We start from the raw sequence: 16,357 nt of genomic DNA, 5'->3' as shown, positions 1-16,357 counted from the left end.
GACTTACTGCCTAGCTCTCCTACAGTGGGCATGTCTGTCTTTACATTTTGAGTGGGAAAGGAAAACACCTTTTAGACTAAGATAAGAAAAATAATCCCAGAATGTAATCTGGGGGTTTCAGGCGTGATCACATACATCCCCTCCTTATATTTCTCATAAGTGTGTTTAAAACAATACAAAAAGGATGACAATTTATTTTCCTTTGCAAACATATTTTTGGCCAACCATCCATCTATCCATCCATCCATGTATCTTCCCACTCACTCCCCCATCCATGCATCAGTGCCCTCTATGTGCCCAGCACAACACTGGACAACATGGCATGTACTGAAAATCAAAGGGTGAACTCCATGGTGAGGCACACCAGCTTTAAAATCCCGATTCTGCCTATTCCTTGTTTGTGATCTTGGGAAATTTATTTACCTGGATCTCAAAATTCTTCCCTGTAAAATGAGCATCTTCTTAGCCACTTTGCAGAGTTTTATGTAGATCATATAAGTGAAGATTAATACAAAATATAAAACAGGCAGAGTTAAGCAAGTAGTAGAACATTCAGTATATTGTAGTTCATTTCAGACATGTTTCCTAGTTGCAGTCAAAAGAATCCAACCATGACTGATTTAAAAGAAATGTATTGGCCGGGCGTGGTCACTCACGCCTGTAATCCCAGCACTTTGGGAGGCCAAGGTGGGCGGATCACAAGGTCAAGAGATTGAGACCATCCTGGCCAACAGGGTGAAACCCCATCTCTGCTAAGAATACAAAAATTAGCTGAGTATGGTGGTGCATGCCTGTAGTCCCAGCTACTCAGGAGACGAAGGCAGGAGAATTGCTTGAACCCAGGAGGCGGAGGTTGCAGTGAACTGAGATCGCGCCACTGAACTCCAGCCTGGCAACAGAGCAAGACTCCATCTCAAAAAATAATAATAATAATAATAAATGTATTGAAAGGTTATGTCATGGATTACAGAATAATTAGGGAAGAATGGAGAAGTACATGAGGGAAATGGGCCAGAATGAAACAAGGCCATAGAGTGAAAGGCATAGGCAAAATCAAGCCAGAGCACTAGGCCAGTTAGTAGGCCACTGCCACTGTCTCTGACCAGTCCATTGCTTGTGCAATCAACCCTGTCCCCTGACATGGCACGCCACCACTGCAATTCCTCCTACAGCCCCAGAAACTGATATTGCTGTCTTTGCTCTGCCCTGACTTCCTGCTCCTGCTGCTTCTTTGCATCTCAAGTTAAAGCCTGGAGCAGATGGGTCTGATTGGCTGAGCCCAGTCATTTTCTTTAAGTGCCTGGAAAGCAAGTCTCTGGCATTTTCAGCTTATACAGTGGAACTGTATCTCCCACCCACCAAATATCATAAGGTAAAAATTTCCCAAACATAGAGTCAGAGTCCTTACATTAAGCAACTTCAAAAGTGACAAACCTATTCTCATAGTTCCTTTCCTCCTAATGTCAGCAGGACAGAGGACAATTTTGCACTTAGCAGCATCTGTAGGTGTTCTACTCCTGGCATGCAGGAACACACGTTTTAAAATTCAGTAGAGATCATGATTCCAACACAACCCTTCAGCAGGCATAGCAGGATAGGTCATTCCCAGGGTCTTGTCCAAGAATTGAGCTACACTGATTTAGATGCTTGAGTTTGCAAAACAGCCCTTTGTCAAACAGCAATTCCAGTAAGAGATGCGCCCCAGATCTAGGAATTGGTCCCACACATAATAAGAACTCTTCAATACTAGTTCTAAGACAATAGGCACCTATTAATCATAATAGAATATGGGGTTTGATTATTAAGCAGGCCACAAATGCCAAGAGATCATAAAAGGAGGAAAACCTGGGGCAAGGAGGTGGAGGGCGGGGACAGGGAGATAGGTAGAGAAACCTTCCTGGAAGAGATGATGATTCTTCTTGGCTTTATTTGAGACGAAGTCAGCCAAGTGAAAAACACAAATACATGAATTCTGAGCAAAGGGGTCAGCAGAAGTGAAGGCAGAGCCACGGTCCATGCAGAGAATCATAGGTGGTGTTCCATATTCCTTCCCTGGTGGCAAAATGGCTTGACCATGAATGCAGATCCAGAGAAAGCAGAAATTGCATGAATATTTGGGGAAAATGTAAATAAATATTTAATTACATACTCATCTATAAATATATACAAATCATATAAATTTATAAATAAAATATGTGACATATGATGAAAGTACCTGTCATCATGGAGAAAGAAGGAGTGAAAAATACCTTTAAAAAGAAAAATAAGGAAAATTCAACAAGCCAGCGCGTCCACACCAACATGCTCAGGTGCCTTAAGTGCAATAAACAGCATGTTCGGCGGCTCGCTTTCTGCAGGAATCCTTTTTCAGTGCTCCCGTTACTCTTAAGCATCTAGTTACTTCTGCCCCCACCCCTCCAACCCCGCCCATTTATTTTAAGTCATTGAACTGAGTTCTTGTGCTGGAGACCCTTTTCCAGAAGTTCACACCACCGTACATTAAAATTTCGTTTTCTGCTCTCCGTGTCTCCGCGTTTTCAGAGCCGTTACTAGGGGGAGGAGAACTGATGCAGAAACCAGCCGCCGGCCCGGTTGCTCCCGGGCTATTCTCAGAGCAGCGTGGCGAGATGCCCGCAGCTCCGGGGGTTTCGGGAAGATGAACTCAGCTCGGGGCGGCTGGGCGTCTCCTGCCCACTGCGAGGCTGCAGGGTGCTAAAATAAGACCGGAGCCTTGAAAGCAGAGGAGGACGGTCCCTAGCCCAAGTCGGAGAACAAAGCCAACTGGCTGCTCCACCCTCTTCCCCAGCCCCCAAAGCAACCCCGCTGCGGTGTTGGGAGCATTTTTGAAATCATTTCCAAGCCCGTCACCCTCTTCATGGTAAACTGCCTGGTGCATTATTTTTTCTCCCTTGGCTTTTTTTTTTTTTTTAATTTTGAAGACTCTTTCCTAAAAAAGTGCTGTACACATCTAAGTCTTGACTTACATTTCATACCACTGTTTACCTTCATCAGGAAAGAGTATGGTTAAAGGCGCCATGCTTGGGGGCATTCGTGTGCCCACGTGGGCTGGGGTAGCCACACCCTTGGCAAGACTTCGACTGCATCACCTCAGCCCTGTGGGCCTCCGTTTCCCAATCTAAAAGCTGGACTCTTTGAACGCTCAAGTTGACTTCAGCTATCAACCTCTGAGACTTCTCCAGGTTCACCTGAGGATCCACCTGGCCACCAGCTTTTTACTGGAAGTCATTCACGCTCTCCATCACACCTACCCAATTGTATTTATCTTTCCTGTTTTTCCCCCAGATACTTAAGACACTTCTTGTATTCATTAGGGTAATGCTATCTGCTCTTTCAAATACCCTTTCAATTTCAGTGATTTTTAACTCAATCAAGTTTATTCATGCAAGTGTTCACTGCTGATATTACTGGTCAGTGGGTGATTCAGGGACAAAGGCTCCTTTGTTTTGTAACTACCATCCCTTGGGCCTCAAAGCTCCCGGCATTTGGTTATTGGAAGGGGAAGCACAGAGTACTCACATCCACTTTTTTTTTCCACCTTAACCAGAAAATGACATATGTCATTTCTGTTCAGATTCCATTAGGGAGAATCAATTCCAGGTGCCCACCTAGAAACAAAGTGGGCTGGGAACAGTGCCTGTGGCTCAATGGCTTTTCCTAGTGACAGGTGGATTGACTACGCAAATAGAGGCATGGATCTGGTGGACAGTCATCCTTCTCTGTCATGGTTCTTTTTCCCATTTCCTATTGGCCCTGCCAATTCCATTTCATGTACATTTGCACATTTGCTGACATATATTTTGTGGGTCTGTCTGGGAGACATGTTTGTCTTTATGTCTCCCTATGCCATGGTAGATATTTTAGTGACCAATTGTTAAGGATCAAAAAAATCCTCATTTTTAGACTCGTGCTCAGTCTGTTCACTTTCTTGACTGGCTGTTAATTTCCAGCCAGCCCTGTCAACATGTGTGATCACTATATCTGTCCTGTAGACTAGAGTTTCACGAACAAGCAAAATGCAATTGAATGGACCTAGAGAACTTGATGACTTTCTAGATCCATCCGCATGGCAGTTAAGCACTTCCAGATTTGTAAAAACTTCCCAAAGAAGTTATATACCCTTCATTTATTGAGAATTATGCAATGATTTACAAGTTGTCTTCTTACGGTAGTCCTACAGAGTAGCTTTAATGACCTTTGCTGTATTATCAAGAAAAATGGAAGCTCAGAGAGGTTAAGTAACTTTCCCAAGAACACACAGTTATGATATTGGAACACCGAACACATCTGAAACTTAGTTAGTGAGAGGAGTCTACACAGGGACCATGTTCCTAATGATTCTATTAAACTCTGCAAAAGCTTCCTTGGGGATTCTATTTGAAGAGTGACTATTAGGTAACATGACTTATTTTTAGCCAAATAAACAACTTATTTGGCTAAAAGTTGGCTAAATTAGAGTTGAAAATTACTATGGCCCCCTTGGTATATTCATCCTGGAAAGCTACAAATTATGCCAAGAATCAAAAGACTTGATGATCTGAGCTCAGCACCTGGAGGTGGCAGAACAAGCAATGGAATGAGAACCAGGGCCCTGGTTTCTGCCTGTGGTCTTTTATTCAATAAATCCTTACTGTACAACTATGACTTAAACCAGTGCTTCTGAGTCTTAAATGTGCACACAAATCATCTACGGCTCAGTTAAAGCAGATTGTGGTACAGTGGGTCTGGAGAGGTGGCTTGAGAGTCTACATTTCTAACAATTTTATGAGATGCCACTGGGGGCCATGACCATGCTCTGAGGAAGGAGGACTTAATTCTGAATGTTTCTGTTGATTGGACTAAGGAAACATGTAATACGGCCAACTGTGTGCTGGGCAGGTGGGATGCAGAGGTGACTTCATTCTTGTTCTTCAGCTAATAGATGGAGCACACTTAGCCACATATGATTGTGCTATTGAGAGTTAAGTGTTGTGACAGAGAGGGGCACCAACAGGGCGAGAAGCTTGAGTTGGGGATAACTGGCTATGCTTGGGGAAGTCTCCAGAGGGGTATAGACTCTTAACATGATTTTAACACCTGAGTGGGGCTTTGAAGGACAAGTCAGATTTTAACAGGTAGCAAAAGGGGGAAAAAGCTATACCAGGGAGCAGGCATAGCATGTACAAAGATACAGATGCATAATGTATGGTGGGATCAAAAGACCTGGAGAAGTTTGATGATATTGGAACACTGAAGACATCTGAAACTTTTATGACCTTAGCTCTCAGGGAATCCATTTGTTCTTTCAATAGGCTGTGAGCTTTATAAAGGCTGGGATGATGCTATCATCTGCTCACTACTTTATCTCCACTGCCTGGTGTATAGTAGTCATTTAATTAATAAGCTGTTGAATGAATAAATAAATTGGTAAACCATTCTTGCCATAGACAGATGGATACTAGTAGCTTTGGGCTTATGGATTCATAAAGGGAATGTGTTAAACCAAGTGATCTAAGAGCCTGTCCACTTCCCACCTGTCATAGCAATGACTTTTCTTTCTTCAAAAGTAGCATAGTTGAGCAATAAAGAGGATGGATGCCAGAGCCAGGCTTCCTGGTTCAAATTCTAGCTGTTCATGATTATAGGCAAGATACGTAGGCCTCAGTTCCATAAAATGGAGAAGAACATGATAGGTTCTCCCTCATAAGTTACATGGAATAAATGAGTGAATACATGTAGGGCTCTCAGAGCATTACCAAGTCCACAGTGAATACTCTGTAAGTGTTGCTGCTGCCTGGCAGTTCAGGCTTCATCAACAGTTAGGAATGCTTTTAGCTACAAGTAATACATAATCGAATGAATGGCCATATTATTTTCTACCTCTGTTACCTCTCTCTTCTCTTTCTCTCTCAAATATAACATGCAATTATCGTATAATTTTGTAAAATGATGATAACAAAAGCTAACACGTTTAAGGAACATTTACTATGCTGGCAATTGCCAGGTGGTGTGCTAAACACTACCCACTAATGAGTCAAGTATGACAGTTATCTCCAATTTACAGAGCTAGGGCTTACAGAAGTTCAGGAAATTGCCCAAGGTCATAGAATTCCTAAGTGGTGAGCTAAGATTTGAACCCAGATCTATCTAGACTCAAATTCTGTGCATATGACTATATGTTCTGCCACCACGGAACTGTAGAAGACAATGGCAGTATAGTCACTCTGCCAAAGGTAGCTTAGTAAACTGAAAATCTATTGGCATCATATCCATGCTTAAATCCCATTCACTAGCTTTCCATCACTTTCAGGACAAAGTCTACATTCTTCATCCTGGCTTACCAGCCCCTTCTCCATCATTGCCCCACCTGTATTTCTGACCTCATCTCTCTCTTCTTTCCAGCCTCCTTGCTCAGTGATACCTTCTGACTGGCTGCCCTTGAATTACTGCAGAACCTTGATACATATACTTATTCTTCCACCAGACCGTAGAATGTACTGTTCTCTCTACTCAGAGCATCCATCCTCCCAATCACTTCGCTCATCACATTCTTCAAGAACCAGCTGAGACTTTTCTCTACTGGGAGACTCCTGATCCCTCTGTGGCTGGTCACCCCCCAATATGTCCTTCAATCACAGTGATCATCACCCCGCACTGTTTCCATTTTTCTTTTTGTCTTTCCAGCTCCATTCCTCAGACTCAGCATCTTGAGGAAAGGCACTAGGTCTTATATATCATTTAATCTAACTTTCTAGCCCAGTGCCTAGCTGAACACATAGTAAATATATAAATATTTGCTGAAAGAATGAGCCATTCAATAATTAACTAAAGCAATAGATCTAAGGATTCCTAATGATTTCATGAATGGACTTTGCGGAAGGTAAAAATCCCTTTAAGTGAGGTGCAAAATTTTGAATGCTCGTACATTTTGGAGAGAGATAATCCATAGTCTATGTCAAATTCTTAAAAGGGTTTGTAAAGGAGATGAATTTTAAGAATTATTGAATACATGTGGTGACTGATGTAAGTCAACACATTCCACAATGTCTTCTAGCCCAATTACCTATTTCATTAAAACTAAATTACACTCATAGGCTGATTGTAAGACTTGTCATTATTTTAGGCAACACTAAGAAAAGATGTAAAAAGCTCGACACAGCTAAATTGATCAATTGTAAGACACATCTCACTTTCAGAGAGGATGAAAAATGAGAAATGATCAAATATGGTATCCTGTTTTGTGTCCTATCTTTCCTTTCAGAGGTCCCTGAGATGACATGGTAAGATAATTGGAGCAATGTCCCTCAGTGCAATTCAACCAAATGGACAATCCCAGCTATGCCATGTGCCACTAGTGAGATGCTGGGCAAGTCTCCTTGCATCTCTGAGCCTCAGTTTCCTCATGGGCTGAATGGAGAGAACTATGCTTGCCCCACAGAGTAACTGGATGGCTTAACCAAGAGAGTAACCTGGCTTTTAGAAGGCTTTTGGAAGCTGCCCTGTCCCTTATACCAGGCCATATACATAGAACAAGACCTCACCTAACTGAAATCTTTAGTAATGTGAGAGTATTTGGAAATTAATTATTCTGCCTGAGGTCTCCCAGATTTGCCACCTATTGTCATAATTTTTGAGAAATGCCTATTTACCTGCCATTTTGGGTACTGTACCTGTCATTGGGTTCAAGATGATGAGGTTTTCGGTTCTGCCCCTGCCCCTTGTGACCATTTTACTCTGTGTTCATTGCATGTGCATTGCTGTTCATTGTGAAAATATAGAGATAATTCATAAAGTTTCATCTTGCTTTTCACAAGAAATTGATATCTTCATGGTGACAAATTCTTTTGGATTGTTTGCATTGCCCACTCTACACAGCCCTGCACAGGAAAAAAGGGCTTCCTGTTGTCCCCTTGTCCTTCCTGAGCTCCTGAGTGGACTCTCTGCTGAGATATTTATTAAATACTGAGACATTCCTCCTGACTTTCATGGCAGCAAGAGCTAAAATCTCAGACCACAAAGACAGTTTATCTGCTGGGATGGTGTTGATGTGTATCCCAAGATGGACTAAAATATTAATATACTTTCTCCCCCCACCCCCACCCTCTTCCCTGTGTTTAGTATTCTTTTTGCAGATGTTAAAGGATTTACCAACCTCTCCACGACCTTGTCTGCTCAGGAGCTGGTCAGGATGCTCAACGAGCTCTTTGCCAGATTTGATCGACTGGCCCATGTGAGTTGAATTTAATTCCCTCCTCGTCTTTTGCAGGAGTGAGGGACTGCATATGGAATAAGGAATGAGAAGGATTCAGCCTTCTTCCCCAATGTCATTACCATTCTGCATCCTGTCCCTAGGCATGGACCCTGACCATCTCACATTCTGGGGACTGATGTTAGCTATTTACAGGTCTCAGGCAGGAGGTTTGTCAGATTAATTTTCTCAATTGAGAGACAGCTGGTTGAGTGACAATCAAACCCAAGTCCTTTTCATCTGCTTTCCACGCCCCTATCATTGCTTCCCCTTGCACGTGGCCAGGTGCCATCCAGCTGCAGCTTCAGTGCTCATGCATGCAGTAATGATGGCCTGCAGTTTCCCAGCCAACCATGGCCATCTGGGATGAATTAGCACGTTCTCAAAAACCAGTAATCTGCTGGGCCATCCCACCACCATCTTGATCAACCTAACTTCAGAGCTTTGTTTTTAGCCAACAAGACAGTACCTTCATTTTCCAGCTGACTTGATCAGAGCTAAGCTAGAAAACAGATTAAAGGAGATGGACATTTGCTATCAAAACACAGATTCATAGTCCTAAAGCCACTTGAGTTACGAAGTAATATCATTATCACACTGTACTTTAGGGTGGGCTTTGGGTTCAAATAGACATCTTAATTTCCTGCTGTGTAAAGTGTGTCTGTTAGTGCCAACTTCACAGAGCTGTAATGAGAATTAAATAAGACCACATCAGTGGGAGTTCATTTTTAGAGCATCAAAATGTCCTCTCTTAAGGCTGCCTCACTCTATGGGAAATATATTAATACTTGCATTTAAGCACCTACTAGGTATTGTACATGCTGCTATGTGTTAGGAATATGAGAATGATGAAAACACACCTCCTCCCTTCCTAGAATTAAGTCTAGTTAGGTATTCATAAATAGGTAAGGAATGTAAAATGTGCCATGTGTTATGAGGAAGGTAAGTCTGGGGGCCATGGAAACACAGAGGCAACACATGACCTTTAGATGACAGAAGACTTCTTGAAGAAAGTGACTCTTAAGCTGAGTCTTAAAAATGATATAAATAATACAATACAATACTGTTCAGCAATAAAAATAGGATTATCCACTCTTATGTGCAACACCAATGAATCTCAAGTGCAGTATGCCAAGTGAAAGAAACCAGATACAAAATGCTAGGTATTTTATGACTCCATTTACAAGACATCCTATAAAAGGTACAATTACAGAGGCAGAAAACAGATAAGTAGCTGCAAGGAGGGCTGGGAATGGAGTAAGCATATGGATAGCAATGGAGCATGGGGTGGGGTGATTTGGGGAATTACATAGCTGATTTATATTTTTATTATGGTGGTTGTTTTATTATTACAGTTTTGTAGAGAGAGGGCATGGAGCCCCACAGTCAGACAGACATGGGTTTGAATTTGTCAAGAAGGTGATTTTATTATACGTAATTTATACACTAATTAGCAAGGCAAAAAAATCAGAGCAGGATATTTTATGCAGAGGAGAAAACAAGCATAAAGATGTTACTCTGTATTTGTGAAGAAACCAGAAGAGATTGCTAGAGGATAAAGTGCAGGGTACGAAGTGGTGGAGATGAGGCTAGAAAGACAGGCAGGGACTTGTCAAGCAACCTTAGTATAAATTTCAGCTACTGAACAGCTACTAGCTAGGAGACTGACAGGGGCGGAGGAGGAAGTGGAAACTGAGGGATCCTCCTAATAGGAGGGTTAGTTTTAGCTGGAGGGCTAGGGACTGGGGAAAAACATGTATACCATTTCCTTTTATTGTTGCATCAGTGGTGGTTGGTATCAGTTACACATAGCTATTCCATTTCCTATTATGGTTCTGATATTTTTTATCAAAGATGCCAAGATGAACAAAAACGGCCATCCAAAGGCCATTGGCAGATGTGATTAAGGTGCGTTTCTGGTGTCACAGTAAATCCTGCTGACCCAGAGAAAGAGAAAGCGTACTTTTTCAGGTACTGCGCAAGACTGAAAAGACAAAACCAGTCCTTCCCCTCAGGATGCTCAGAGTCTGGCAAGGGAAAATCACATGTGAATGCATAGCAGCCTCCATGGAGAGGGCAAGAAGACCAGGCTTCCAGGGTGCTGTGTGTCTGACGAGAAGAGGCCATCCTAGGGAACTTCAACCTTATCTACATTTCCATTTTTACTAGGACAATATATTCACGTACTACTTATGTGATTACAATTAGATAAAATACTATAAAGTTTTTTGGGATTTCTAACTTTTTAGAAAAGTACACTGATAGCACTAATGTTTTTGCTTTGAGAGTCTTTTTCATTTGTATTGAGTTTTTCTGCTTATTAAAATTATACATGTTCATTACATAAAATTCAAACATCAAAGACGTACACAATGCAAAGTATACATCCCTGTGATTCTACCCCGTGAACAATATAACCATCTTTGATAATTTGGTGCATTCATCTCCTAATTTTTGTCTACTGTCTGTATGTGCAGTTTCATAAACTCTTGGGAATTTTCCAAGATTTTGATAATGTCAAAGTCATCAAGACAAGACGAAAGGATTGCAATAAGGCCAACTCAATAAAATTTTCAAGAAGATCCCCACCCTACTTTATTTTTCTTTTTGAATATTTTTTTCCAAAGCAGTCTGTCTTCCTTTATGTGAACTTTTCAAGGTAGTTTCTGGTACAAATAAGTTATTCAGATATTACTGTCAAGTCATCTGACAGCTCATAGTATTTGATCAGAAAAATGTGTCTGCAAATTGACAGACCTTGACAGATAAGAATCCAGGCCTTTAATGTATCATATATATTACATACATTTTATTTTTTTGTATAAAATAATTTTATATAATATATATGCGTATATACAACCATGTATTTGGGATTCAAAGAGTTTCAAGGAGGCTACCAGCTCCACATTTTGTTGGAAGAATAACAAACCCTGGACGTGAACATCATCACGTCATTATCCAATGTCTGCCTCAGACGAGTAATAAACTATTTTACACAATCTCCTTCTAAAACACACTTCTGTCAGGAGACCTACCATTCTGGACTTTGCCATAATTCCTGCAGTTTTGCCAAGAGAGAGCGTGGAGCCCCACAATCAGACAAACATGGGTTTGAATTCTTCTTCTGCCTCTTACTTGCCGTGTGGCCTTTCCCTCAAGCCTGCTGTTCCCACCCGTAAAATGACACGTGACTTAGAAAGTGGTCCTGAAGACTGAGATAAGTGTAATGCATTTAGCACATTGCCTGGCACATAGTACATGCTCAATGACTATTAGCTCCTGTCCCCACTTAGATTTTTTCCAAAGTGCTTTCACCTCTGTTTTCAGGGAAAGATCACAGATTCAGAGTTGGTGAGGGTGACATCCAGCCCAGGTTGTTACTGTTAGCTAGCTCCTCTGTAGCACAGGAAGCTTCCCCTCTCTCCACTGAGATTTCTGTATCTGTAAAACAGATGTGACTTTACCTGCTCTGCCATGTTCAGAGTTTTATTGTGAAGCTCAATGAAAAAAGATGAGGAGCATCATGTTGAACATTGAGAAGGCTACTTCCAGGTGTCAGTTGTCATTGTCATTGTTAAGTAATGGCCAAGCTTACTCTGTTGTGTATTAAGGACAAGATAGATTATTTTGGCACTTGTCACATATGAGGAATTGAAACCCACATACAGTGGCTTCAGTGTCTTATCCAAGGTCAAACAGCTGGTAAATTTCCCTGGAATGCAGATGTCAGATTCTTAGACCAAAGTAATTTTTGTTATGCCCCTTTCCCTCATCCCTCCCTATAGCAAACAGGCAACAGGCCAATCCATGCATCTGATTTTGATGGTACCAGGCTTTCTTTCGCATAAGTCTCTCATACCAACCCGATGCCCCAAAAGACCATTTGCAGATGAAGTCACCAATCCCTGCCTTCCAGTCTCAGTGTTCGGATCTGCAAAATCAGAGTAAGATTTTGGAACACTGGTTCTCAAATTCTCCTTCATACACAAAAATTGGAAATTTTAAACTTGTGGGCATGAGATTTTAAAAATGATAAAAGCAATGTAGTGAGTTTTCATAATGTTAAATTTATTTAGGTAAAAAGAAAACCTTGCCTTTATTCTGAAGATATGTCTTTCCAGTAGTTCTGGTGTTAAAAATATATTTGCTTTTATAAGTGATGGGGATAGTAGATAGTATTTGGGTTGCTGTTTTTGGTGTTTGTTGATGGATTGTTCATACTTTCTTGACAAAAAAAAAAAATGTACCCTACAACATCTCTAAACCCTCTGATTTCTTTTTCCATAACAGTCCCACTGACTCCACAAATCTGGGCACTGCTAGCACCAATGAACAAGAAACTTTCTAAGTTCCATTCTGATCCTGACACCTTCAAGGTCTTAGAAGAAACAACTGAAGGCCTTAAGCTTCTTTTATTTAATGAATCAGATCTAATTGTCAGCTGTGTTGCAAAATTAGCTGCATTGAAGCAGCCAATAGACAGGAGCCCAGATCCCCTAAAAATAATCCTGGGATGGCTGTCCATGCCGTCAGAGTTCTGAAGATTGCATCTGGGCCCATTTGGGAAGGTTGACAAGGCTCCAGAAATCTGACGAGAAAGTACCAGAGGCAGTTCTGATTCTCTTTTCCCTGTCTAATATTTGTTTTTCTTGGGATAGTATATTTACTTATCCATTACCCAAACATAATGTCCAACTCCTGGTGAGATTGGGAAACCAACACAGTGCTTTACAGCTTGCTACTGCAAGGGCATCAACAGCACTGTTGTTCTCTCAGTGGGTACTTTTTATCAATAACTCCCCTTCTCCAGCTCTGGGGCCCTCCTTTTCCCACACAGCCATAGAACCATAAGCCTCTAGGACTTCAGATCTAGAAGGCATCTCAGAGGTCATTCAGCCCCAACAAGCTGCCCAAGGAAACCAAGAGGAAATGTCACTTGTCCATGATGAAAAACAGATATGTGAAGGAGCTAGGCCTGGAGTCCAACTCTTCCTCATAGAAAGAGGCAATATTAATTGAGTGCCCCATCTGCCAGGCCCTGTACTGAGCTTTCACTTGCATCATCTCACTTAACCCTCACAGTGGCACAAGGGGACAGGCCCTATGATTATCCCCATTTTATAGATGAGGCACCTGAAGGCCAGAGGTTAGGTAATTTACCCAAAGACTCACAGAAAAGACAGAGGCAGTATCTGAGATTTGATCCTGTGCAGTGTGACTCGTAAACCAGTGCCCTTGGCTCCCCATGCTATAGTACCTTAAGTTCTCTTTCTACTAGAACCTATAACATCTAGCTGCTTCCTATCCAATATAAAAGCATGCATTATTTTCTTAATGCTTGTTGTTCTTTGAAATTTTGTAAGAGTTGTGTCTTTAAGATTGGGAATCCACCAAACTAACAACTACTTCTCACCGGTGAAATGGAGATAAAAAACAACCCACCTTAGAGGGTTGTTGTGAGGATTAACTCTGTTTTATTTATAGTGCATAATAGGAGCTATTATTAGTCATCTTTGTGTTAGGGACAATGTTTGCCTTATTATAGGTGCCCAATTGATTTTTAATTTTTTCAATGAACAAACATATAAATTAATAAACGAATAAAAGGATATATAAGAAGACTTAGTTCCTCTTCATAAAGTGCAAATATCCTTGCTGGAAAGGAACTTTATAGAGTTGAAGTAATAGGAATTCCTAAGTGATGTACATTTTTAAGTGCTTACTATTAAGCTAAAGACTGATGAAAGCTGTTAATTCACAGCTGTTTTTGAGAAGAGAGACATTGCTTGGGGCTGAATTTGTAAGAGATACTATGAGCACTCTGTCAGGCCTGACCAAGTGACAGGTGTGCAGACCATAGAGCTAGTACATAGCAAAGCTTGGATATAACCATGTAGCTTTTGAGCTCAAAACCTAATTTCTTTATGATTCCACTCCACCTCTGGGTCCTTCAAACCCCCATTTAGGTTACACCTCAAATGTTTCAGAAAGACAGTTAGAAGTATATTTCAAAGGTAGGTTCTCCTTACCCCAAGTTGCAGACCACCTAACCCTGCTCGCCTCTTTCTCAAGCCTTTCTGAAGAACTGATCCTTCTGCTGACATAGACCTTTCCCTCTTATCCTGTTCCTTCCAGGAGCATCACTGCCTTCGTATTAAAATCCTGGGGGACTGCTACTACTGCGTGTCTGGACTTCCTGAGCCCCGCCAGGACCATGCCCACTGCTGTGTTGAAATGGGTCTCAGCATGATCAAAACCATCAGGTAATTTGTGATCCCCATCATCTTACCTGGGTCTTCAATGTGCATGATCACAGACCACTTCACCTACCCTTTGTGGTAAATCATATGTATGGTGAAAGGCAGAACCTTTTGACTTATTTCACAAAAACTGTGTGCCCCTTAGTTCTCCCATATAAACCAATGAACCTGTCAGCGTCATTGTTTTCTAAGTTTACCTCACTTTTAATTATTTGTGCTACAAGTTTGTATTACAAATGCCCTTGTGGAGATGCAGCAAGGAACAAGATGAGCATAGTCCTTACCTTCAGGGATGTTACAGTGCAGAGAGAGAGATGAATGAAAGAATGAATGAATAAAAAATTTCAATGCAGAACAATAAGCTTTGTGATCAATCAAATCCAAGTGCTTGGGGAAAATAGAGGAGGAAGTTAATTCAACGTAGGATGTTGGGGAAGGCTTTCTGGAATAGAAATGTCTAAGCTGTTGACTGAAAGGTGGGTGGACATTGACAGGATCTTGGGAGTGGAGGGGAGAGTTTTCGAGAGGATGGACATGTACAGAAACCAGGATGTGCTGCAATGGCTACTGTGAAGCCTGGGGTGGAAAGAGTAGTGACAGATGGACTGTAGGCTGGCAGCAGCCAGAGCCCATATGACCTTCTCAGTCATGTTAAGAGGTTGCACTTTATCCTATGGCCAATAGGAAATTACTAGAAGGCTGCCACCAGGGTTGGCTTCATGGATGTGTGGCAAATGCTTTTGGTTTTATTCAGCATATCTGACAAACAGATGATGGATCAAGGGGGACGGAATTATTGGGGTTGAGGACTCTGGAACTAGGCTGTGTGTGGCTTTCAGACAGAGTCTTAGTATTGTCAGCAATCCCCTTGAGGTCCAAACTGGTTGCAGAGCCTCTAAGTGTCACGTCCTCACAAAGCCACAGCAAAAGCAGTAACAAGAGGATGCATAGGCAGAAATACACACACACACACATACATATGTCAGTGCTTGGGTGACTAACATCCTCAAAAACTCAGACTTAATTGATCTAGGGAAGACCATGGGCTGTTTGTAAGCTTCTCCCATGAGACAAAGGTACAGCCAGCCTTGAAAACCACTGCCTTTAGAGAGATTTTAAAGGTGGAATCAGAGCATACCATGCAAAAATCAGTATAATAGAGGGTTTCTCAAAATGTAGCTTCACAGATATGAACTTTTAACATGAAGTTTTCCCACCTGCAGTAAAAGATATTTCCACAGACAACCCAGTTTTCACAAAGGAAACAAACTAGCAAACATCATATTCTCCCAGAAGCTACCATGAGGAAAAACCACATTTTGTTGAAAGAAGGCAGTGAGCAATAGGGGTACAGCCTCTAAATGAAAGCTATGTAGCAAAGATGGTCACTCAACAGTCTTCAAGTGGAGTGCTGTCTGTAAACTGCAGGGCCTTTGCTGTCTTCTGCAAACAGTTGAGTAGGGTGTGCAGTTGCTGCAGCACATTGTCTTGCAAAAAGGAGGAGCAGGAACACACCAGACCAGGCACAGGGAGGTGGACTGTCAGGAGGGACACAGAGGTCATGGTTCTGGGTGTCTTAAGATCAAAATTTGGGATTCTTTCCTTGTCTGGGTAGCATCATATTTTTATTCTTTCAGAAGAGAAGGAATCTGAGGAGCAGGAGACAAGAGCACTCTAAAAACCTTCTTTCTCCCTTTACGCCATCTCTTAATAGAATTTTAAGCATTATCTGGCCAAGCTTTCCTGCCTTACATTAGGCTACCGCCCCAGACTACATTAGGCTGGGCTGGCCAGCTTGGTGATCAAAGTGGATCCAGAGTAATTCTGCATGCATCCAAGCCTCTTTGAAGAC

At 41.7% G+C, this 16,357-nt stretch overlaps 1 protein-coding gene across 3 annotated transcripts in view; it reads left to right on the top strand.

Moving 5' to 3' along the window:
* The window catches only part of ADCY8 (adenylate cyclase 8), a 260,945-nt gene that overhangs the window by 88,538 nt on the left and 156,050 nt on the right, over positions 1-16,357 (top strand). For all 3 annotated transcript variants that reach the window (XM_004047533.5, XM_019031861.4, XM_019031860.4), the window contains exons 4-5: positions 8,116-8,227; positions 14,381-14,508. In XM_004047533.5, coding sequence (XP_004047581.1) covers positions 8,116-8,227; positions 14,381-14,508 — 240 coding nt within the window. The remainder of the gene's footprint in view (positions 1-8,115; positions 8,228-14,380; positions 14,509-16,357) is intronic.

This window comes from Gorilla gorilla, chromosome 7, assembly GCF_029281585.2.
Source record: "Gorilla gorilla gorilla isolate KB3781 chromosome 7, NHGRI_mGorGor1-v2.1_pri, whole genome shotgun sequence".
NCBI lineage: Eukaryota > Metazoa > Chordata > Mammalia > Primates > Hominidae > Gorilla > Gorilla gorilla.
This window is presented reverse-complemented; position numbering and strand designations above follow the sequence as displayed.